The 25,048-nt window shown below is 39.4% G+C and overlaps 2 protein-coding genes across 2 annotated transcripts; one reads left to right on the top strand and one right to left on the bottom strand.

Moving 5' to 3' along the window:
- Positions 1–601: 601 nt before the first annotated feature.
- LOC106000019 (histone H1t) lies at positions 602–1,222 on the top strand. The gene has a single exon (XM_013035203.1). The coding sequence runs from the start codon at positions 602–604 to the stop codon at positions 1,220–1,222; it is 621 nt and encodes a 206-aa protein (XP_012890657.1).
- Positions 1,223–8,225: 7,003 nt separating this feature from the next.
- Hfe (hemochromatosis) lies at positions 8,226–15,001 on the bottom strand. Its single transcript, XM_013035184.1, is given in 7 exon segments — positions 8,226–8,265; positions 9,460–9,575; positions 9,705–9,973; positions 10,838–11,113; positions 11,295–11,371; positions 11,373–11,557; positions 14,957–15,001. Coding segments are annotated over 7 exon segments (1,008 nt in total).
- Positions 15,002–25,048: the final 10,047 nt, after the last annotated feature.

A 25,048-nucleotide genomic window follows, 5' to 3' on the forward strand; every position in this document is an offset into this window, starting at 1 on the left:
CTTACCTAAATAAGTTTACCTGAATAAGCACATAACCTGAAATTTTTATTAAAGTCTAGTACATATTGTCTAACTCCACAGAGAGATAGCCCAAGAAAACTGTGTTACTTCCTTCACACATATAACTAATTTTCAATAAAAATTGGGATAAGAATAATTTATTTTCTTCACCACTTAGAAGCCATCTATATAGAAGACCACTCAGATGAGATGAAATAAGTTTTCTGCCAAAAGTTACTTTTTGAATTTACAATGAAAAGTGGAAGTTTGATTTCTCTCCTTGACTTCTGCTGCAAATTGAAGGCTTTCTTGAATAGTTTTAGCATGAAAGGTCATTTATCATTAAAAGATAAAAAGACATGTGAAATCTGGGTCCCCACGGATCATCTGGCAGTGGAACCTGGGTGATTCTGTCCAGAGCAAATTTGGGGGATTCAACTTTTGAGGGTAAAACAAACACAAATTCTCCCTCTCATGGGCGTTGGTGGCGCCTGAGAGATGCACCAATCACAGCGCGCCCTGCCCTATATAAGGCGCTGAGGGGCCTGGGGCACTTTGCACTTGTTGCCGGTTTTTATGCTTCACGGTTGTCTGCAGTGTTATGTCCGAGACGGCTCCCGCAGCTTCGACTGTACCTGTTCCGGGCATTATGGAGAAGCCTCCGGTCAAAAAGCGAGGGAAGAAACCCGTTGGTTTGACTGGTGCCAGTCGCAATGTTCGGAATGCCTCAGTATCCAAGTTGATCACTGATGCTCTGTCCATGTCTGAAGAACGGTCAGGGATGTCCTTGGCCGCGCTCAAGAAAGCGTTGGCAGCTGCCGGCTACGACGTGGAGAGGAATAATACCCGCATCAAGCTGGCTCTGAAGAGCTTGGTGAACAAGGGGATTTTGGTTCAGACCAGAGGCACTGGTGCCTGCGGATCCTTCAAACTCGGCAAAAAGGCTGCTCCTGAAACAAAGGGCAAAGCCAAAAAGCCTGGAAAGTCCAAGAAGCTGGTGTTATCCAGGGATTCGAGATCTCAAAAGAACGCCAAGAACAACAAGGGCGTCAAGAAGCCGAAGGCTACACCTAAGAAAACCGCCGGCAGTGGAAGGAAAGGCAAAGGGGCAAAGGGCATTCAACAGCGCAAGAGTCCGGCGAAGGTGACTGGAGGGAAGCCCAAAGCTGGCAAGCCAAAGCTGGGCCTGCAGAAAGCTACAAAGAAGGCAACGTCGAAGTGAAGAGCTTTAAACAAAACCAGTTTTCAAAGAACCCAAAGGCTCTTTTAAGAGCCACCTAAATAGTTTTAAAAGGGCTCAGCATTTGACTAGAAGTCACTGAGCAAGTTGGGGGTTGCGATGAAGTGAAGTCAAAGTCAATGGGCTCAATGGAGATCTTAAGAGGGCAAACTCTGAGCTTCTTGTGTGTTTTATTTCATCCCTCCTGCACAGTTGGGAGTTTAAGGAGAGCTTGCATGTAAATGTCCACTCTATTCTAGGAATAGCCATCAAAGGGAGATGTATGTGAAAGTAGCCATCAATTTGTTATTCCAATCTCCCCCCCTCCTCCAGTTTATGTTTATCATTATACCTAGGTTTTCCTGGTCTTCAGACTTTGAAAGGATCAAATATGAAGCCCTGGTGTCTGAGCATTGGGGATAGAGAGAAATAGCTTTAAGGAAAATTAGCCTCTAGGTGAAAGTTGGAGTCACCAAAATGACAAAAATGCCTTTTAGTGTTTGGGTACAGTTGCAAGTATATTGGATCGTGTTTATACTATTAGATGTCTAGCGTACCAAGGAATGCACATATATTACTGGTAATTATTATAAAATTGTGTAATACTATGGCCTAATGAGATTGTAATTCTAATATGTATAATTTATAAAAAGAACATGTCAACTGAAAATCAGAACACACAATAGGCTGTAAAATGTTAAGAACTTGAAACCTTAATGGAAACATTTGTAGTTCCATGTTGAAATCAACATTGAAATCAACCTTCCTAAGTTAAAAAGTTGTACCAGGAAGTTGAGTCTGAGCTGAAGTGCCTTTCTTTTAAATGCTTGGATTTTCTCTTAATTTGTGGTTTAGTGTTTTTACAGTAACATTTTAGTGCCAAAATCTTGCCTTTACACATAGTCTGTATATTAAATGTTAGTTGCCCTTTTTTTTTTTTAAGCCAGACATCATTTGTTTGGGACTTTGAGAAGTTCTTCCAAAGTAGTTGACCAGAACCTATAGTTCCCAATTCCTTCTTCTACTTCCAGAGAAAGGACCTATAAGAGAGTGTCCTTTTCTGAGTAGTAACCAGTATGTCAGCATGCCAGGACAGACCAAGTCTTGTGTCTTTCATGAATACAGGGCTTGCTTCAGTCCAGGAGATGCTTCTTTGGAATCTTGAAGCCAATAGTCATCTCAGCCAGTCACTACCATGATTGTTCTGCCCTGGTGATTATTATAAATATTAATTCCATACTGGAGTAGCTTTGATTAAAGCCCAAGACAAAACTATACGCTTTATTACTTGACATATAAGGATGTTCTTCGGATGGTTCCTTAGGTACTCACTTCTCCACACTCCCTTGTGTAATTGGACCTTTTTGGTTTTTGTACTAAAATAGGGAACAACTAAACATAAATGGCTTCACTGTAGTTTCAACCATAGCCCTTGCTGTACTGGATATGATGAACATGGTTCCTGTGAGGTTGGTTTGGGAAGATAGTATAAGAATGGTTTTATTATTCTAGTACGGCTATGTGACCCTTATCTGACCACTCTGCCAGCTACTGGCTATCTTAAATATCCCTCAGGGATGAAGATAAATGGCTAGCAGCCAACATGTCTTTCAATGCCAGGGGGATCCCCCTAAAATCGGGTTTGTGTGGGCTGGGAAAGTGGCTCAGTGGTAGAGTGCTTGCTTTGCATGCATGAGGCCTTGGGTTTAATTCCTCCTCAGCACCACATAAACAGAAAATGCCAGAAGTGGCACTGTGGCTCAAGTGGTAGAGTGCTAGCCTTGAACTGAAGAGCTCAGTGAAGGGCCTAGACCCAGAGTTCAAGCCCCACAACCTACAAAAACAAAAAATAAAAACAAAAAAAGGGGGGGTTGTGTATAATTCTGTGCCTCCAGCTCTTCAGTAGATCACGGTATATGATGTTTAAAATGAGCTAACTGCTGGGCGCTGGTGGCTTATGCCTGTAATCCTAGCTATTCAGGAGGCTGAGATTGGAGGATCACAGTTTGAAGCCAACCCAGGCAGAAAAGTCTGAGACTTTTTTTTTTTTGGTCAGTCATGGGGCTTGAACTCTAGGCCTGGGTACTGTCCCTGAGTTCTTCAGCTCAAGGCTAGCACACTACCACTTGAGCCACAGTGCCACTTCTGGCCTTTCTTTTTTCTATTTATGTGGTGTGGAGGAATCAAACCCAGGGCCTCATACATTCAAGGCAAGCACTCTTTCGCTGAACCACCTTCCCAGCCCTGTGAGACTCTTATCTCCCATAAACTATGCAGAAAACCCGGAAGTAGTGCTATGGCTGAAGTGGTAGAGGGCGCTAGCCTTGAGCACAAATAGGTTCAAGACAGCACTCAGGCCCTCAGTTCAAGCGCCAGGACTGGCAAAAAACAAAAACAAAAAAACCAAGTTAGCCACTCAAGTTTCTTCTAATTTGAGGAGCCTATTAGAAGGTTTTTTTTCCTTTGGACTTTTTTTTTTTTTTTTTAAGCCATAGAATCTGACCCTTCACAAAACATGAGTTATAGAAAGTGCTTCTTTGCAAATGATTTGGGGAGGGGAGGATTTGTGCAGTATGAGCCATAAAATGTGACCTAAGTCTCCTGAGCAGCTTAGGCTTACAGGCATGTGCTACTAGTGCTCAGCTTCCATCTTTGCTTTTCAAAAAAACCTATTTTATCACCATGTTAGTATGACAAGATTTCAAAAATCACAATGAGCTCTATAAATGCCAATATGGGGCTTACTTTTCAACTTTTTATCACTTGTTACAGTGAAGGTAACTGGTCAAATTTAAAGTATTTCTGACAAAGTATCTCAGCCTTTTTCATGACTTAGTGGGTGGCCTTGAAAGAGGTCTTTTTGTTTCAAAGTACCATGGGTTTTCCTTCAGCTACCAGTCATAAAGAGTGCTACCCTGAATGGTAGTAATCTATAGATTTTGGACTGAATATGGTTCAGGAAACCTCTCAAGACACAAATTCTCCCTAGATTCTTGCTGCAGCTTTTGAAAATTTCCACCTTAAGAATTATTAAACTTAAAAATAAATAAGTAAGCCAATATACCAATAAGAAATCACCCAACCTTCCCACACTGTAGTTAATACACAAATCCCTATTTGAAAACAGAATGAAAACTGTGACCTGAGAACTACAGCATAGGTTAGCATCAAACTTGCTCACATAAAAAGAGAAAGACAAGTGGAAAGATGCTCAAAAACAGCAGGAGAACTCAAAATACATTTAGTTTCTAAAACTTTAAAAATAATTAAGTGGTATTTTTTTACCCCAAAATTGAGTTTTTAGGAACTCAGCCTCTACCATCCACTTCCTACCACAAATACCTTGTAAAGCTTGAAGATCAAGCTTTACAGAGTAAAAGTGCAATGCCTGAGGTCTTTGGGAAATTTCTAGAATCTCAACATGGGTGTGTGTGTGTGTGTGTATGTGTATGTATGTGCATGTGTGCCAGTCCTGGGCTTTTAACTCAGGGCCTGAGCACTGTCCCTGAGCTTTTTTGCTCAAGGTTAACACTCTACCACATGAGCCACAGCTCTACTCTGGTTTTTTTTTGGTCGTTAATTGGAGATAACAGTCTCATGGACTTTCTTGCCCAGGCTGGCTTCAAATCATAACCGTCAGCTTTCAGCATTTCGAGTAGGTAGGATTACAGGCATAAGCCACAGGCACCAGGCTCTACATGCTTTTGAATTGTGAAAATAACAATACGTTGTGTATACAAAATGGTAATGTCATGCAGAAATATTGTAATATTGTTATAATCCAGGGGTCATTCGTTGAAACAAAAAGAGAACAAATTATCATCCAGATTCCACAGATTCAAAGTTATAAATACCGAGCCATACATGAACGTGTTTAATGTTTAAAGTCATGCAAATTAGAGTGATTGTCACTGTTGCATTCACTGTAGTTAATTAGAAAAAATAAATAGCAGTTTAAAACATAATCTAATGAGAAATTTTGGCCATTCATAGAAAGTATTTATCTTTTAAAGTGTGATCACGAAGAGTATTTCATAATGATTCAAGTAACCACAGCAACATTAAGCACACATCATATATAATATGAGAAAAATTTCAGCTTTTACCTCCCAGGTTGTTTTTCTTTTGTTCTGTTACCAGTTCAGGCAACTCAGCATGTCTGGGATTCTAGCTGGTAAGCTGTGTTCTCTAGCATTCATGAGCTTTCATCTGCAAGTGTTGGTAGTTGTACCAGCCTCTATGTAACTCTTTGCTCTCAGGAAAAAAGGGCATTCCCTCCCCTCCCCGCATTAGCTCTCTAGTCATGTGACCACTGTGGTATGTGTGGTTAAGGCCACAAGATGTCGTGCTTCCCCTTACTACCACCCTTTGATACGATGTTTAACAATGGTGAAATGTAGGCATTCAATTTTTCAAGTGTAGTTAACTTTAAAAATAGATGACCAAACCAGAAAAAATAAGCAAAGTAACACAAAAAATAGATTTACCACTGAAGTAAAACAGAGTTTTATAATTTCTTGGCAAATACCACTGAAAGGTTATAGTTGCTAGCATCTTGTAAATGTGTTATTATGAAGATGAGAGAATTTATTGTAATTCTAAGCTGTGAAAAACAATATAAAATAAGCAATTGTCTAATTAATTGTAACATATCGGCTCAGGTGGTAGAAGAATAAGAGAAAACCTTTGCTGTTGCTTTATATGGTATGGACAGTTAAAATAACTAGTGTGTCACAACATAGACAGGAAGTTCCCTACAATTCAGATATTATGTTTTAGTGAAAATACTCCATGAAACAAAATATGTTAGAGAAAAATACAAGTAATATAAATGTTCCTCAAATGATATAATAGTTAAGAACCAACACAATATAGACAAACACATCAGTGAAATCACTCACTATACAGCACAATTGTACACTTATTAACATTTATTTGTTAATCATATATTTCAACAGTAGAAGTACTAACAGGATACACAAGTTGTTAATGCAGTTTAATCACTAGTTATAGTTTTCATTCTATTCATTTTCAACTTTAACACAATAAGTACAAATTTTACTTTTATTTCTATGTAACTTTCATAGCCAGAAGAAAATAAAAAGGTTTAAAAAATATGTTGAGCTCTCTACTCCAATTTAGTGCCCACCAAACAAACTTTTGAGCTATGCTTGGTTTCCTTAGACACTTTCCCTCTAAGACAGAATACATACACCACAGTTACCAAACCACATGTATGTAGCAGAATAAAGTAAACACATGCCATCTGGATGAATCTCTCTCTTTCTCTCTCTCTCTCCCTCTCTCTTTCTCTCCCTCCGTCCCTCCCTCTCTCTCATACATACACATATATATACATCACACCTTTGAGCAAGGTCATTTGAGGAATCACATTTTTAAAATTTAATTTCTAAATTGCCTTGGTTAGATTGTTTGGAAATAGGATATATGAAGAGACAGGGAAATTAACATTAACAAATACTCAAAAGGCCAAATTCAGATATTAAAACTAGGAAACAGAAACTTAACAACAAAACCAGCCAGTAGCTACTTTCCCACCATAACTAGATGTTAGAAGACCTAAAGGGGCTATGCTACATGTATGTGTTGCTTTTTTCTTCAAGACATTAAATAGCTGCAAATGTTTACAAAGAGTAATGGGACTGGGAACACATATCTGGCACAGAGAAATCCTAAAAGCACCTATTGTTCCTAGGTTCTAGACCAACTCTGGCAAAAAGCCATACTCCAAATTGATAAACAATCTGACTATAGTGGTGGACAACTGCAATTCCAGCTACCTGAGAGACAGGTAGGAATATTATAGTCAGAGGTGGGTCCCAGGCAAAAAATACGAATGTATCTACATGAGCAACAACAAGAACAAAAAAAGGTCTGGGATCTGAGGTCATAGCTCAAGTTATAGAGCCCTTGCCTAGCAGACATTAGGCCTTTCATACAATCCTTTCATTCAATCATCAGTGGAAGGAAGGAAGGAAGAAAGGAAGGAAGGAAGGAAGGAAGGAAGGAAGGAAGAGGAGGAGGAGAAGGAGGAGGAAGAGGAAGAGAGGAAGAGGAGGACGAGGAGGGAGAAATAATGATAGCTATTCCATAAAAATTATTATAAATCATATATGCAATAATAAATGTAAATAGCATTACATTGGTCAGAACAGAAACACCAAGTGTTTTTAGAAAATAAATGAAAGCTACATTATCAGTATTATGAATATCCTTTTCATGATTTTCATGATCAAGAAGGAACTTCAAATCTAGGATATTTGAGATGTATCAGAAATGCAGGCATTATTAATATTTGAAAATCCATAGACTTCTTTGTGCAAGTTAGAAAAAAATCTCCTCTCGGTAAACCCCTTGAAGAGACTTCCTTCCCACCTGCTGAAAACTGCATACAAACATTCACCCAAAATGTTCCAGAAAAGTTGTCTCCTTGGGTTGTGCAATATACAGCCTTCACAGCTATACACGAAACAGATTGTACTCTCAAGGAAGAGAACCCAGGGCCTAAGAACAGATAAGTTACTAGCTAACACACACACACACACACACAGAGAGAGAGAGAGAGAGAGAGAGAGAGAGAGCTGAAAGCAGACAGAGTGGGTCCTAGATGCCAGATGTGTGTGCAAAATTCTGGTGAAGGATATAGGAGCGAGTGTCTCAAGGCAAAAGCTCATAACCTTTTTGAGATGTTAAATTACACATTCCCTCAAATTGAGGGAACTGTCTTAGAGAGATGGGAGATGAGATGCCATAGGTGTATATGGTCTATATTGATGAAAGAAATGAAGAGTGTGGGTCACTGTCATACAGCAAACAAAGATCTGTATGAGAAAACTTCTGAAAGGGAAAGCTAGAAGCAGATTATTCCTTTGTGCCTTCTCTGCTTGTTTGCTACAACTTCATCTTGAAATGTGAAACAGCAAGGCAGGGCTCCTTTCAGTTTCTGCTTGTGTCTCTTCTCCCCAACAGAGCTGCAAGCTTCATTTCACTCCCATTCAGCTAAGACATAGTCCCTCGTGGCTCCTCTTGTACAAGAGACCCAGGGAGCGTCTTCACAGACACCATCTCACCTTCTTCATTCACCCTCCCAACTAACACTGACAACTCTTGTCCAGGGGCAGTACTGGATTTCCTGTAACATTTGTCTCTTATCTGGAATTGTCACTGGCTTTCTAACTGCTCTCAGAGTCTCTCCTCTTCCTTCCTGGAAACTCATTTATCTCACAAAGGAAATTCTGTCACTCCTTGCCTCAATGTGATTATGACATAATGGTGCCAAGAGTCCAAGACTTTGCACTATCTGGCTTCTGTTTTCCTCTCTTGTCCCCACACAACAAATATTCAGAGAGTAGAAACGCAGGTTGGTAAAGTCAGGGGACAAGTGCAATCCTCCCTCCCTCTTAGTGTGCTTCACACTCTCCTACTTTGCTGTATAGACCTTTCCTCACCCTCAGTGTCAGGCTCATCCAGATAAATCCCACTTCTCCTTCAAGTCGCCTCCCCCTTCCCCATCTTCAATTAATCACCAAAAAAACCTGGAAGTGGAGCTGTGGTTCAAGTGGTACAATGCCAGCCTTACTCAAAAAAGCTAAGGGACAGTGCCCAGGCCCTGAGTTCAAGCACCAGGAATTGAACTCAAAGCCTTGCATTTACTGTGCCAGGCTCTCAAGCCCTTTGCCTTTTAGATTTTTTTTTTCAGATAGGGTCTGTATTTTCACCCAGGCTGGCCTAAAACCATAATCTTCCTATCTCCAACTCGTAAGTAGCTAGGATTGTAGGCATGGGAAGCCTTGGTCCAGAAACCTTTCTGATCTCCAGCTAATACAACCATTCTTTCTTGTGACACATCAAATCATTTTAATTCACCTTTCTTGGGACCTCAGAGGTCTTGATTAACTGCGTGCATTTGTCATACACTTCACTCTGTACTAGATTTAAGATCTGAAAATAGGCACAGTAACTTGCTTAACCTCCAAGTCTCAACTCTAAGCAGCATCTTTTTTTTTTTCTAAAGTAGTAGCTACTCAACAGATGTTTGTTGAATCAGGAACTTTCATTTTTGAGGAGGAAAAAAGAAAAACCTTTCCTTCTCCCCCCCAAAAAAAGTAAGAGCAGAAAAGTCTTCTCATGCTGGGACTTCCCCTCAGCTCAATTTTCTGCAGGAAAACTATCTTTTCCCCTGGGATAGAGGCACAAAGATACTTCCTCCTTGTTCCTACTTACTTGAAACTTGCCTCTTCCTTAAGGTTCAGAACAAAATTCCAATAATGAAGATGATGACACAAGCAGTGATCCCACTGATAACTCCCGTGACCAGGCTGCTAGATGGTGAAGGCTCTAAATTTTTTTTTTTAAAGCCCAGTTCAAGCCCTTGATTGTCACTCCCAACCTAGAGTATATCCTTCCCTCAGGGCCATAGAGACCACTCCTGTTTTCCCCACAATGGATTTTCTCAGCCCTTGGCTTGATCCTTTTCCCAAGTGGCAATGAAGGGCTGATCCAGGCCTAGGTGTTCCACCTGGCAGGTATATCTCTGCTCTTCCCCAGGGGCCACAGCCACAATCACCCAGCTCTGGTAGGTCCCATTTCCATTTGGTAATATATCCTGAGGCTTGACTTCTTTGGCATCCAATGGCTGTCTGTCCTTCAACCATCTTATGGTTATGTTCTGTGGGTGGAAGTTCAAAGCTTGACATTGTAGAGTGGTCACTGCTGAGGCCACATGATGAGTGACTTCACCAAAGGAGGCATTTGTCAAGAAAGAGGTAGGGTGCAGAGAGAGGATCTTTTTACCCTTCCCAGGAAAACAGGAGCTTTCACTCACTTGCCTCCGTGGGATGGAGGAAGAGTAGACCCTTTTCAGATATAACAAAATGCAGGAGAGACTCCATGTTGTGTTCTAAAAATGTTTCCAAGATTTGGCTCTAATTCAGTGTCACATGGAAACAGTCACAGTCCTATCTGCCTGTTCTCCTGTCTTTTGTGTGAATATGTACACCTGTTTATCATGTCCTCTAGTCTGACAGATAAAAGTTACCTTCCTGTGAATCAAAACTGAGAGGAACAATCAATTTCATTTGGTTCAACCGAGAACATAATTTTGTATGATAAGGTCTTGTTAAGCTGGTAGGGTTGCCTCACTTGGAATTTTCTTGTCTTGGTATTCATGTGACAATTGACATCTCTGTAGTCCTTCTGCAAGGTATATTTATACCTTTTCATGGGAAATCTTGGTTAAATCAAAAGAGGGCTGCTGGTATTTCCTTTTTTGGTTATACATTAGAAGAAAATAAGTAAAGCTGCTGTGTGCCAGTGGCTCATGCAATCTTAGCTAGTTGGAAGGCTGAGATCTGGTTTAAATCCATCCCAGGCAGGAAAGTCCATGAGATTCATATTTCCAATTAAATACATACACACACACATACACACAAAATCATGACTTATGGCTAGGTCATAGTTACCAGTATATAAGATTGAAGAACTTGGGAGAATTATATAACTTCCCCCTGAAACTCTACCATCTCTGAGCCCCTGGACTTTGTACCTCTCTCTACTTCATCACTACAATATAAGTCAAGAGGATACATTCCCCCATACCTTTCTGGTCCAGAGCCCTTCTCTCCAGCTCTAGGAGCTGCTGCAGTTGCATTGGGCAGTCCCTTTCCAGGTAGGTTTTGTTCTGCTTGGTCTGAATTGTGTGTGTTTCCCACTCTGTCTTGGTGGCCCAGGCCCTGGGCCCTGCTGCTTTCCAATCCAGAGTCTCAGGGCAGAATTCCAGGTAGTCTTTCCCATCATACCCATATTTCCAGAACCCACTGGTGCTATTGTCTTCATGAACCTCACAGCCCAGGATCACCTATATGGTGTGGAACTCTGGAAACATCCATCTTATTACTAAAACCAAAGGAGTAAGGGCTCTATTCCCACCATAGATACTATAGACCAAAATAATCCCCCTTCTTTCCCACCTCCCCCACATAGTTCTCTAAGATACATCCCCAAGAAAGGGAAATGCTTTGATCATCTCAGGAAAGCTAGGCCCCTGTCCACATACCCTTACTGTGGTTTTGGTTGTTCATTATGGTCCAGAAGTCAACAGTGAACATAGGACCCCACCCTTTCAGACTGAATCAGCTGGCTGGATGCTCTACCCAAGACCCATGAGGTCCGGGGTTCAGCACAGCAACTCTCATGATTATAGGACACAAACAGCTGGTCATCCACACAGCCCAAAGCCCCAAACAAGGGCAGGCCAAGGTCGAGACCTGAGGAACTGTAGTGAGTGAGACCTTGGAAAGAGAGCAGCAGACCTTCAGCCTGGGAAGCAGGATTGACCAAGGGGCACATACGTGAAACATGTTATACCGCCAGTTCTGTCTGGTGAGAGTTGCAGCGCTGGCTTCCCTCTAGACATCACAGTCCTAGATTCTTTCTCACTATGCACTTGCCTTGGTCACTCTCTTGCTGTACTCTGCCTCATTACTCAGGATGTCAGGTTATGTTGGGGCCAACATCACAGATTCTAGAAAATCCCGTGTCTCCTGTTATGATAGTTGAATTCAAGAGTGGGTGCTTGGAACTAATTAGGTCCAATATTTGAGAAATTTGATGTAGTGATTTTTTTATTTGAACACTTTTTTTTATCTGCATGTGCTGGGACTAAGGCTTGATTTTAGGGTCTCAAGCTCTCACTTGGCTTTTTCACTTAAGGCTCTAGCCACAGCTCTACTTACAGCTTTTTACTGGTTAATTAGAGATAAGAGTCTCAGATTTGAGTGCTTGGGCTGGCTTTGAACTGTGATCCTCATATTTCAGCTTCTTAGGAGCAAGGATAAGAGGGATTAAACCCTGGGACCGAGCAATGGAGGTGCAAATGCTGGCAATGAGATGCTAGAAGATCTGCTGATAACTAGGGGAAATTTCTTTGCAAACACAAAAAGGAGCTCCAAGAAGCTGGAAGGATTAGATCTCCAGGCAATATCAGGACAAGGGAGTTTAGCTATAGGGCTCTACTGCCTAGAAGGGCACCTGGCCTCTGGCAGATGTTCCACAAATTTTTGTTGGATAAATAAATCATGGGTTTTAAATTTCATCTCTGGTTCCAGACTCTAGGCTAAATTTCATCTCTGGTACCAGACTCTAGGCTAACTAACATGCCCCAATCCAGGCTCTTGATTTTTGATGGCTTTCCTTGGTCTTCACATATGTGGACATTGCATTATTCAATAAAATAAAAATAAAAAGCCTGGCACTGGTGGCTCACATCTGTAATCATAGCTACTTAGAAGGATGAGATCTGAAGTTTGTGGTTTGAAACCAGCCTGGGAAGAAATGTCTTTGAGACTCTTATCTCCAATTAGCCAGTCAAAGCCTAAGGTGGAGGTGTGGCTCAAGTGGTAGAATACCAGCCTGAGCAAAAAGCCAAGTAAGTGTGGAGCCCTGAGTTCAAGCCCAAGTATCAGCACTAAATAAATAAATAAGAATGCTAATAAAATACATAACAAAATACATGTAATATAAAATAATAAAATTCATAATAAAATATATAACATAAAATACATAATTTATAACAAGTATATTTGAATTTTTTCTTTCTTGCAACATGTAGATCCATTAGTAAATCTTTAAAATACATGTTTGTTAGCCCTCTTCTGTTCCCACTCAGCCTACTGCATCATTTCTTCTCTGAAGTAGTGTAGCAGCTTACTGTGGTTCCCATCCTTTTGATTTTCACACACAGTCCTCACAGCAATCTTTCTAGACCTATGACAGATCATGTCACTCCTCAGCTAAAATGTACACTACACAATGTGGTCCTTTGTGACCTTGTCTGTGGACCTCTTCCCACTTCTCTTCCTCTAGTCACTGCCTGTCCTCCTTGTTCTTTCTTCAGGTATATTACATATACACTTTTCCTTACAAATATACACATGAATATGCCTGCCTGTAATATAGGCATATAAGCAACATAGACCTATTTCTTGGAAAAAAAGAACAGTTGTCAAGAGCGAGTATTTTGTCATCCAAGGACACTTAACAATATCTAGAGACATTTCTGCTTGTCACACCCAACTGTGGGAGTGCTAGGAGCTAGAATCTAGAGTACAGAAAATAGAATGGGATGCTGCTAGGCAGACATCATACAATGACAGTCCTTGTCCCCTGCAAAAAGATAATGACAGTAGCATTTAAGAAACCTGTTTCAGCCCAATTAGCTAGGCCTACCCAGTTTGCCTGGAAAGCTCTGTTCCAGTGTCATCCTTGCTTCTTTCAAGGTCTCAGTTCAAAGGTTACAGATGACAGCATGGCTTGTCCTGAAATTCCCACTTCACAAGTCTTTCCAGCATTTATCAGCTACCATTGATGATTTGTATCTTTCTGTTCATTTGTTTATTGACATGTCTCCAATTAATACACAAAATATCAGAGGCAGAAAGTGCTTCCTATTCTCTCCCCTGTGATAGAACACTACAAACTAATTGTAGTAACTCTGTATATCTGAACAATGAATATTTCTATTCAACATCAAAGTCTATGGTTCAACCAGTAATTTGATGTGATGTTTAAGAATCATTTGTGGCCAGGCACCGGTGGCTCATGCCCATCATACTAGCTATTCAGGAGCTTGAAACCAGCTCTAGAAGATATAACCAAGACACTCTTTTCTCCAATTAACTAGCAAAAAGCTGGTTGTGGAGATGTGGCTCAAGTGGAAGAGCACCAACTTTGACTGGAAAAAATACAAGGCCTTAAGTTCAAGACCCAGTACTGGGGGAAAAAATCATAGCTATGAAGTGCAGAAATGGTCTCTGCCAACAAAGCCTGGGGTATCATTGAACAATGCTACCTTGTAAGCAATTGGTGCCTTATTTTGTAAAACATGGACACAGTACATATCCTCAGTCTGAGCACATAGCTAGAAAACAAGTGTAGCAACAGTGGTAGTACTTAACACCAAAGTTCCAAATTGCTTACATTTTTATAATCTGAGGGAAGTTATTTAACTGGAGAGCCACATAACCAAGAAACCTGTTAATTGCTCCCACTTTCCAATGCATAATGAAAGTCAATTTAGATCACAGAGCTGAAAGTGATTTAAAATTGAGTTCAGCACTTAAATATCAATCATTATTTGGGCATCTTTTACAAATGGAGCAATTAGGCAGCACATTGCAAATCAAAGCCTAGCTTAAAACAAAAAGACAGACCTTCATATTCATTTGAAATCAAGACTCAAAAATAACACACACTGGTCTTTCCAGGTAAACAAACAATTGCTAAGAGTTCAAACAAGCCAAAAACCCTTGTTATCCTGGAAAAGATAACTATGGGTATTCGAATAGGATCCAGAGACACAACCCCACTGCTAATGAGCCAATTCCCCACGTGGGTTCACTCTGTCAAACATCCACCCATTCTTTCTCGGCACTCGGGTGTGGAAATACTCAGGGGCACCTAGCCAAGGTCGCCTTTGAGGAGAAATTCCAGGATGACAGAAAAAAAAAGTCACAGCTAACTCCAGGACCCATAAACTTGAGATCCCAGTCCTAGGACCCCCTCCCCTCCTCGCCCTAGCCTGAACTGAGCCACAGAGATTTACTTTAAAGAGTCACAGTCGGAAACAGAGAAGGGCAGAGGCACCTGGCTCAGGCTGGAGGACTGGGAGAGGCTCGTGGCTAGGGACCCCCTTTCCTCTCCCGGAGCCTTCGGACTTACGTGGTCTGCATCAGCACCAGCAGGAGGAGAGCGTGCGGGTGTCATGTCCCCAGTTCGGACCGCGCCCCCAGCGCGGGGTAGGGCAACCTGGATGGCTCAAGAAGTCACCCTGGAGCAGGGCCAGAGCTCCAGGAGTGTCAGATAAAACTTCCTGGAGAGCGAGAGCCCTTTCCGGGCCATTGGTGAAAGAAATGAGTATCCTGAACTTGAACTTTCTGTCTCCCGAAACCAAAGTGAGCTGTGGGTGAAAACTTCTCAGGGACTCAGCTGTGCCCTGGTGTTCAAATCGGAGAGAATGTTGCTGATTGGGAGAAAAATATATATTTCACATCTTTCTGATCTAAATGTTGAACTTTTAAAATAGTAAAACTTTAATTAGACATTTTCAAAATGTCTAAGGTTTAGCCTTAAAATGTTTCTTTATTCTCTTTCTCTCTCTCTCTCTCTCTCTCTCTCTCTCCAGTATTGGGGCTTAAACTCAGGATCTGAGCACTATCCCTTAGAATTTTTGCTCAAGGCTGGTGCCTTCTAACTTGAACCATACCTCCACTTCCAGCTTTTGAGTGGTTAATTGGAGATAAGTGTTTGTGTTTCACAAACTTTTCCGTTGGGCTGGCTTCCAATGGGGATTGATCCTTGGATCTCAGCCTCTCTTCTTGAGTAGCGAGGATTACAAGCATGAGCCATTTGCTCCTGCCTCATCTAATTATTTTGGTATCCATGCCAGAAATCAATTTACTGTAGATGTGAGAATTCATATCTACACTCTCTATTCCATTTATCTGTGTTTCTCTTTCTGTTAGGAAATATGGTAGTGTGATAATTGTAGCTCTGTATGAAGTCGAAATCAAGAAGTCTGATTTCCCCAAGTTTGGTCTTCTTTTTCAAGATTGTTTTGGCTCTTCTGGGTCTTATGAATTTCTGTAAGAGTTTTAGGATCACTTGATTGATGTTCATTCTACTTTTGTATATATTTCAAAGTTATAAAACATATTTTAGCCTTTTTTGGTTTTTATAATGACAAAAGAAAATAGCCCAAATCAGAACATTCTGATATATCTTAACATTTACAATTAGGAGGGAGATTAAAATTTAACATTCAAACAAGGAAGGAATAGCCAATCACATTCTTTCTGGAATGGTTGTAAGTTCTGAAAGCTACAGAGAAATAAGATCAGATGTAGTCCTAAACTTTCCCCATTGTTTTTAGACATTGAGGGACCCCAGCAAATTTTAGCCACAAACAATGAGGAGGACAGGTGGGGATAAATGGGTTGAAAGTGCATGGGAAAAAAAAATCAAGAAGCTGAAATTCCAGAACTAAAAATGGATGGAACTGATGGCAAAAAACTCCCCTTCCCAATCCTGAGCCATTTTTTACTGACATGCAGATGGTAGAATAAAATACCCACAAATAGTGTTTGGCTGGAAATGACACCAAATGACTCCTGGTATATAAGAATCAGAATCAGGTTACATTGATTGGATTTAAGTTTTTATGTATACCTGGGAAAAGACAAACTATATATTGGCTCCATGTATAAAGGGAACTGGTCCCAGGCTGTGTTCATAAGGTCCAGTGATAAGATAGGTCATCAAAGTTGGGAAATACAAATAAGTACATTTTATTTACATTTCAGAGAAGTAGTTGCAGAGCTACCTCCCCCTGCATCCTCAAATTTAGCAGCATAGCAGCAAATGTGTGTTGGAGAAAAGTATGTAAGTGGATGCTAGGTAGATGTAGAATAACCTATCCATCCCCTCTATTATGACTTAGATCTAAAATGTAGCCCAAAGGCTGCATGCTAAATGCTTGGTCACTAGCCTATGGCTTTATCAAGGTGGTGCATCCTTTAGACCTTATTGGAAGGAAAGGAATCTTTTAAAAGTGATAGTAGAACTCTGGACTCTTTTCTGTCTCCCTGCTTCAGGGCTGCCACGTGATAAGCAGCCACCATTACTACATGCTTCCTCTTGGGAAGCATGGGCCTTGCACAGGCCTAAAGCAACAGTACCAAGTAACCATGGACTGAAACCATAAGCTAAAATAAACATTTTTATTGGAAAGTGAGGTAGAAGGAGGAATTTTCTATGTAGTAACAGAGTAATATGAAACTTGCTATGTAGTTCAGCCTGGCCTCAAACTTTTCATTCTCCTATCTCAGCCCCTGAGAGCTAGGATGATAAGTACCACCACACCTAGTTTTTCCTCCTTTTAAGTGGTTTATCTCAGGTGTTTTGTTACAGTGATGGTAAGCTGACCAGCACACCCCCTACCATTTGCTACAGAATTTTCTAACCATTTATGGGTTGCATCTGAAAAGATAGAGGCCCTGTCTCTCAGTAGCTATGAATGTGATTCTATTTGAATAGGCTCATTGAAGATGTATCTGTTTATGTCATGATGCAGTAGAGTGAATCCTTAATGGAATATGACTGATATCCTTACAAGAAGAGAGTTGGGCTCTAGTGGCTCATGCTTGTAATCAGCTACACAGGGGGCTGAGGTCTGAGGATCATGTTTCAAAGCCAGCTCAGGCAGCAAAATCCATGACTCTAATATTCAATTAACCACCAGAAAAACAGAAGTGGAGCTGTGACTCAAAATGGTAGAGCACTAGCCTTGAGCTAAAGAGCTCAGGGACAGCACCCAGGCCCAGAGTTCAAGCCCCACAACTGACAGAAACAAAATAAAACAAAAAAAAAAAAAAAGAGAAGAGATACAGAGACAGAGAGAAGAATGCCAGGGAATTATACTGACCCAAACTAAGGGATACTTGAAGCTATGGTAGCTAAGAAGAATCTTCCCCAAGAGGCTGCAGATGGAGCCTGGCCCTGACAAGAAATTGAGCTTGTACTTGTGACCAACACATCTGTGATAGAGTACATTTGTTTTAAGTTTGTGGCACTTTGTTATGTCAGTTCCAGGAAACTAGATACACATTCCCCTCCCCCCTTTTTTTTTATAAAAGTATTGGATGTTTCAATTTGCTTCCCCTGCTACTTCAGCATTAATATAATTAATGTACTGTACTTTGAAAAGGGAACTTTTTTTGACTATTAGCAACAACAGTGCTTTAGTATGATATGATAAAATATTCCTTCTTAGCTTCAGAAAGAAAATACATCAGGTTAGTCTTGACTTCAAGACCTCAAATTCTCCCTTAGCTTTTCTAATCAAGGATGGTGCTCTACCACTTGAGCCATATCTTTACTGTTCACTTTTTCTTTTTCTGGATAATTGGAAATAAGAGTCTTTTCTCCTTGGGCTGGTTTAGAATCATCAGATCTCAGCTTCTAGAGTAGCTAGGGTTACAGATATAAGCTACTAGCAAATAGCTTTTGCTAATTACCTATCTATCTGATAGACTTTTCTGTTGGGGCTTGATTTACTGCTTGATTCTCTGTGTCTCCGCCTCCTGAATAGTTAGGATTATAGGCATGAGCTACTGGATCCTGTCTTCAGTTTTATACTGCACAAAATCTCGAAGTATGGGGTTGGGAAGGTGGCTCAGTGGTAGAGTGCTTGCCTTGCATGCAAGAGGCCCTGGGTTCGATTCCTCAGCACCACATAACCAGAAAAAAAAAGCCGGAAGTGGCGCTACGGCTCAAGTGGGGGCGTGCTTGCCTTGAGCTGAATAGCTGAGGGACAGCGCCCAGGCCCAGAGTTCAAGCCCATGACCGGACCCCCCCCCAAAAAAAAAAATCTCGAAGTATGCCTGAGGTCTCTGAGTCCAGTGTCCTGGTTCAACATCATCAAATGCTGTATTTGGTTTACAGTTAACAGCTATTTATATAGAGAGGTGATGTGGGCTTCAACACAGTTCTAACTAATTAATCCACCTGTTTCAGTCCCATCCATATTCTAGGCCCAAGAGACACCTGGTGTCTCAAAATCTCAAATCCTTTTAGAGTTCTGTAACATGGAATTCATTTGTTTGTTGTTGGTTTTTCACCTAATAGGTATTAGATATAGCTTTCACTGGCCTGACATTTACCTGTCTATCCTCCTGCTCTCTAAATTCTTTTTATATTTGATTAATGAGATATGATGATCACTGGATCTCTTGTCCTATCTTTTTTTTTTTTTTTAATGCCAATCCTGGGTCTTGAACTCAGGGGCTGAGAATGCTCCTCTAGACTTATCTGCTCAAAGCTAGCACTCTACCACTTGAGCCACAGCTCTATGTTCAGCTTTTGGGTGATTAATTGGAGATAAGTCTCTCATGGACTTTCCTGCACGGACTGGCTTCAGACTGGGATTTTCAGATTTCAGCTTCCTGAGTGGCTAGGATCATAGGCATGAGCCACCAGTGCCTGGCTCTCATTAGTATATATACATATATAATGTAACATAGAAAATATGCACATATATATTTATATATGTAAATTTATTTTCTTTGCAAAACCTTTCTCTGTCATTAGGTAAGGTTGAAAAATGGAGCAGAGATGGACTTCTAGTCACAATACTTAACTGTAAGTGAATTCCTTTAAATAAACCATAATAACGAATATAGGATTAGTAGGGGTAAATTCTCTTTGCGAAACATTATGTTGAACCTTATTTAAACACAGTTTTATTTCTGAATTTACCTCCCATCTATCAAGGAATTTATAGCCAAGTTGAGAAGAGATGATACTCTATTACCACAGCAAAATAATAATGTTCTGGAAAGCTATGGTATTTACAACCAGTAGGGGGAAATAGATGAAGGTATAAAGATTCATGAGTCTATACTCCCTGACAATTCCATCTAACTATGCAATTATCGTTTAACCATGAGTTCAAAGGCTGAGTCATTTGTTCTTTGACCTCTACTGTTCTGTGAAAGTACTTTTGTGTCTCACAAACTTATTCTGATTCTCTATTAAATTGGGCTAATAATTTTGAATCACAACGTGAATAACTTCTTAAAATTGTTATCGTATACAGAAATGAATAGAAAACAATTATTTAAAGTCTCGTAGATCAGGAGAAAATTGTCCATAACACATTTTGGGTTAGAGTGTCATTTTCTTCCATTAGACCTTAAGATATGCTAGTTTGAAATAATTTGAGACCAACATACACAACTATTTTTGTTCACTGTTATCCCTCAGTTCTTATATAGATCTTAGAAACATGAGAGGAAATGCTCTCTACTGCTGATATTCTTCACCAGAACTTTTATATCATATGTACTAATTATTACGATTGAGGAAAGCAACATAGTTTACCCTTGCTCACTTTTATGTAATCTAAATTCTATGAACCTAAGCCTTTTTAAAAAAAATCTCTTTTTGTGTATATATGTTGCTGGCATCTTAGGCTAGGGTGATGCCTGACTTTAGCCAGTCCCCCCCAAAACATCTGCCAAGTCTCTGGGAATGTCAAACAAAAAGTAAGGATGAAGGAGAAAAGGAATTGTAAACTTAGCCATTGCAAATTGTAACCAAATTGAGAGAACAAGAGGACAGGCATCTTCAGCTCTGTCTGCCAGCATGCCAACATGAATGTTAAATTTAAATATGGAGAGAAATGGGGTAGCAAACAAGAGATATGTATAGTTCAAGCAGTATTGGTCAAATTGTGATCTAGTTGATTATTATCTCACATCTGGTTTTGTAGGTTTGAGAAGTCCTTGTTAAAGGGCTAATTTTATCCCCATCATGAGATGATTACTTCTGTGTAGGGGAGAAAGCTTCAGTTCCCATCATGGGGTAATTGCTCGGATTAAGAGGGGAAGTCTCCTCACAGAGACTGTAAGGCTTATGGTTATTGAACAGAAGAGAGAATGATTCATACAAGGACAAATTGTCTTCAGGTTTAGGGCAAGGACTGGAAACTTTCAGAGGCTGTTTCATTGGTCGAGAACAGGACATTGTAAGGCTAGATATTGACAAGATATTGATAATGATGTTTCTAAATCTTGAAGATGTCTTAATTACTCTTACCTGATGTTCAGCTGTGAAGGTGGAGAATTACTAACTTTAAATAAATTCTTATATGCATGCACATGCAGGTGAGCAGGAATCTTCATATCTTAAGACAGATAGGTAATGAAGGCCGAGATGCCTTTTATCTTGTTCATAGTTATCTATTGGGTATTGGAAAGCCCAAGTGCTATTGATGCTAAAACTTCACTACATGCATGTTACACACATGTATGTATTATAAATTTACAAGAATTATGATCAGTCTGAAAGGTAGTCAGTTATATTGTAAAATGACTTAATATCTAAATATCTAAATTTATAAAGAGATGATATTTAGGAAGATGCTTTTAAAAATAAACTGAAAATAACTTAAAATTTATAAATGCAGCTCTCAACATTATGCTTTTCATTTAATTAGGTTAAGTTAATGTTGTTGTTAATATAACTAATGTAATATTGGTAATAATCATATCAATGGCATTGCTTACTTGAGTATGTAGCTCTTCATCATTTTTAAAAAAATCAGTTTACTTCCTGGTTGTAAATAGTGAATCTGACTTCTCTTGGTAGTTGTTAAAAATATAATTTTCCTGCCTCCTCATTTCTCTATCCTGTTCCAATCTTATTGCTAAAAGCCAAACCAGACAAAAATCCCCCAACAAAACATGTTTTGTGTTACTGGTTTAATTCTTAACTTGCAGTTAATACATAATATATGTAAATTCACCATGTGACTGCTTCTATTCCCTTGATTTTTTTTAAAGGCCATTTTTCTGACAGGCATAAAACATTGCTGATTACTCTTTATTATGGCTTCTTCTTTAATGAAACAATAAGCACAAGTGTTAGTTACTTCCTCTGCTTACTAATTGTTTCAAATAGTGAATTAGTCCACTCTTGGGAGTTTCTTCTCCATTGGAAAATTGTTCCTATTTAGGAATATGCTGGTTTTTAGGGCCCTGAGTACCAAAGTTATTTATTTGATTGACTGACTGGGTTTCTTACTCCATTCTTTGTTAGAGCTTTTCAATGCTATAACAAATGTCAATTGTAGGTAACAATCATTCTATTCATCAAAGACATGACACCAGTTACATGATAAGAGTTCTGAAATTTGTTGAGTAATACAGTGTCAACTCAAAGTTATTGATTAGCCAAGGACATTGATCAGTAATTGTTCCCAGACCTGCTCTTTTAATTTGGAGCACCATCTAGAGTTTAGTAGAGCAAACAATATCCTACATTGTTGATGCCTTTAGACAAAAATACATTAAAGTCAGTTGTTTTTTTTCAAATTGTTATTCTCAACAATTCCCCTAGCCTTGGAAATTTTAAAAGCTTAAAAAAACTTTTATAGTCAGTAATTTACCCAAATCTTTTTCAAATTACTAGCTATCACCTGAGTATACATTAAATAATCTATCTTTCCTTTCACAGATGTGAAAGCAGCAGTATGTGTGACACGTCCATTGTAGTTGTGGTTTGGGTGTTCTTTGGAGTGTGCTTGTTTAAGGGAATGTGGGTTGGGTTAAGCTTGGTCACATTTGAAAGTCACAACTCCCTTAAATTTCTTTATACTTATTAGTATATAGTAGTTATAAATTTGTTATTAGTATTATTAGTACCATTTGGTATAATTTAACAATGAATATCATATTTTTTTCTCCTTATCTAGTAAGATACATCTTTGCACAGTGGTATTTTCTTCGGTCATCCTCTTCATTGTGGTTAGTTTTACAAGTGAAAAGAACTAGTTCACTATTTTAAAGATTTCCTTTTACCAGTTCTCTTTTATTTCTTCAGTACCCTAATTTTAACCTCTACCTCCACGCAAAATGAACTACTTCCTTTCATTTCTTCTCTGATCTCTTTCTCACATCCACTGCTATGTACCTTTTGCTAGGTCTCTATTCTCTAGCCCCCACCACAGAGGGAGATAGTTTCTTAATTTATTCTCCCTTGGGTCAAGTGAAGTGTTGAGCTTACTGACTGTGCTGATGAATTCTTTTACAGCGAATGAATGATCACATGGCAGACTCTTAGATAAGAGTCCAAGGCCTTTAATTTATTTTTGCTAACTTCTTTCTGGCCTGTGTCTTCCTCAGAATTATTATCTATTATGGGAATAGTCATTTCTGTGCACTGAAAGGGATGGAAAAATAAGACTATAGCTAAAGGTTAATAATTGCCCAGGTCAAGAGAAATTTGTACTACAGTTTCCAAAAACAAGCATTCCAATACATTGCTTTCAAAACAAACGTTATTGTATTGGACTGCCATCTAGTGTGCATGAGAACAAACAGTGTCACACATTGTATGATTCTAAGGGGAAGATAAGATGTCCTTGGTGTATCTGCTGGAGTGAAAATATCTCAATCTAAAAATGTGTGGACCAGATTAGTGAGTAATTAATAGGGCTATGTTTTAGTTTTATGTACTTTATAGACATGCAAAATTATCTCTTTTGACTTTAGTCCAATTCATTTTAATGTGTGTGTGTGTGTGTGTGTGCGCGCGTGCACACGTGCATGCAAATTTGGAATCAAGCAAAATCAGTCTGCAGTGCTGTGTTGAAGAAGTCAGAACTCTCTATTTCCTTTTTGGTGATGAGGTAATGATGTAATTGTAGTTATCTCATAGAAAATTTGTAGCTGGGATAACCATGTACATATACTGCGTGTTGCACAGCAAGTGTTCAAGTGTTATCTCGATTAGTATTATTGCTATATAACTGGACAGTGTTAGAATTATACCACTAGTTTATATGTCAATTTATGTATAATATTTTAAATTATGATATATAGATACCTAAAATATGCCAGACATCATTATAAAGACTATATGAACATTAATTCAAAAACCCACATAACAGCCTATGAAACAGGGGGTGATATTATTGCCATTGATCCGATGAGAAAACAGAATCACTGAGAAGTTAGTTAAGGCAGATGGAAATTAGCAAAGCTAAATGTAACTCAGACATTATAGGTTTGAGTTAACCAAATTAGGCTTTTGGTTAATGAACAATGCTGCTCCTGTGGTTTTTCCTGGACCATTTAAAGGAACATTATGTATTTCAATTAACTATGAAAATACAGTTTATGTGTTAATTGAAGCATAACTAAAAACCTGTAGCTAAGTAACACTAAGAATTTTTTTCCCAAACACAAGTTTTGTTTAGCTTAAGGAGACTGAGATGAAGAAAAGTGATGAAGAATCATGGTGTTTCTTAGATTTTAAGTAAGCACAAGTGCTTGACATCAACAATATCTGGGGTGGATGATACAGGAACTGGGCAAATATGTGATGATGTGATGATTCTTCACCTCTCCCCAGTGTGTGTTTCCATAAGCTTGAGTTATGGGCAAAGAGTGAGTTATCAAAAGTGCAATGTAGGAATAGATTGCATCTGAAAGTTAGAGAGATAACCCTGAATTGTAACTCACCACTCTCCAAGATACATATATAATCACATGCTAATGTACAATGTGCGTACACATGTGCATGTGTGTGCACACACAAACACTTCTCTCTTCTCTGATGGCTCAGCTCTGTATCCTAGTTAAGCTTCTTAAGGATAATACCTAGTAGGTTCTGTGACCTCACTAGTAGGTTCAGATGCAGGTAAGAAAAGCCATATAATTAGACAGAGCGAAATAGTTAGTTGGACTTGGTCTACCTTTATCTCTTTCTTCAAATTAAGGAACATTCCAACTTTCTCAGAGTTACCTCTCAAATAGGAGCGTCTCATGGCACAAAGATCTAATGAGAGGGTATGGCTCAAGAGAGTGGCTGTTCTGAGCATACTCCAATCCCAGGAATGGAATGCATGTTATTTCATGTAATCCTCACAGTTTTCTTATTTTCTTTCCTTAATATTCTGATTTTACAAAAGAAGAAATGAAAGTTGGGAAGGAACGTCCAGGAATTTGACAAGGTCATCCAGATCACCAGTGGAGGAACTAGGATTAAATAAGCCCAAGGCTGATCTTTTATATCTGTAGATAACTGTATTCCCAACTACCAGGCCATTTTAAAACTTTCAGACTAGCCAGGCTGTGGTGGCTCACGACTATAATCCTAGCTACTCAGGAGGCTGAAATTTGAGTGTCGAAGTTCAAATCCATCCTGGACAGGAAAGTCCATGCATGATATTCTTATTGCTAATTAATCACC

The sequence above is a fragment of the Dipodomys ordii genome, unplaced genomic scaffold (genome assembly GCF_000151885.1).
Source record: "Dipodomys ordii isolate 6190 unplaced genomic scaffold, Dord_2.0 Scaffold206, whole genome shotgun sequence".
In the NCBI taxonomy this organism is placed as follows: Eukaryota; Metazoa; Chordata; class Mammalia; order Rodentia; family Heteromyidae; genus Dipodomys; species Dipodomys ordii.

Coding starts and splice junctions, on each gene's coding strand:
- LOC106000019 (XM_013035203.1), top strand. CDS start 602: ATGTCCGAGACGGCTCCCGCAGCTTCGACTGTACCTGTTCCGGGCATT.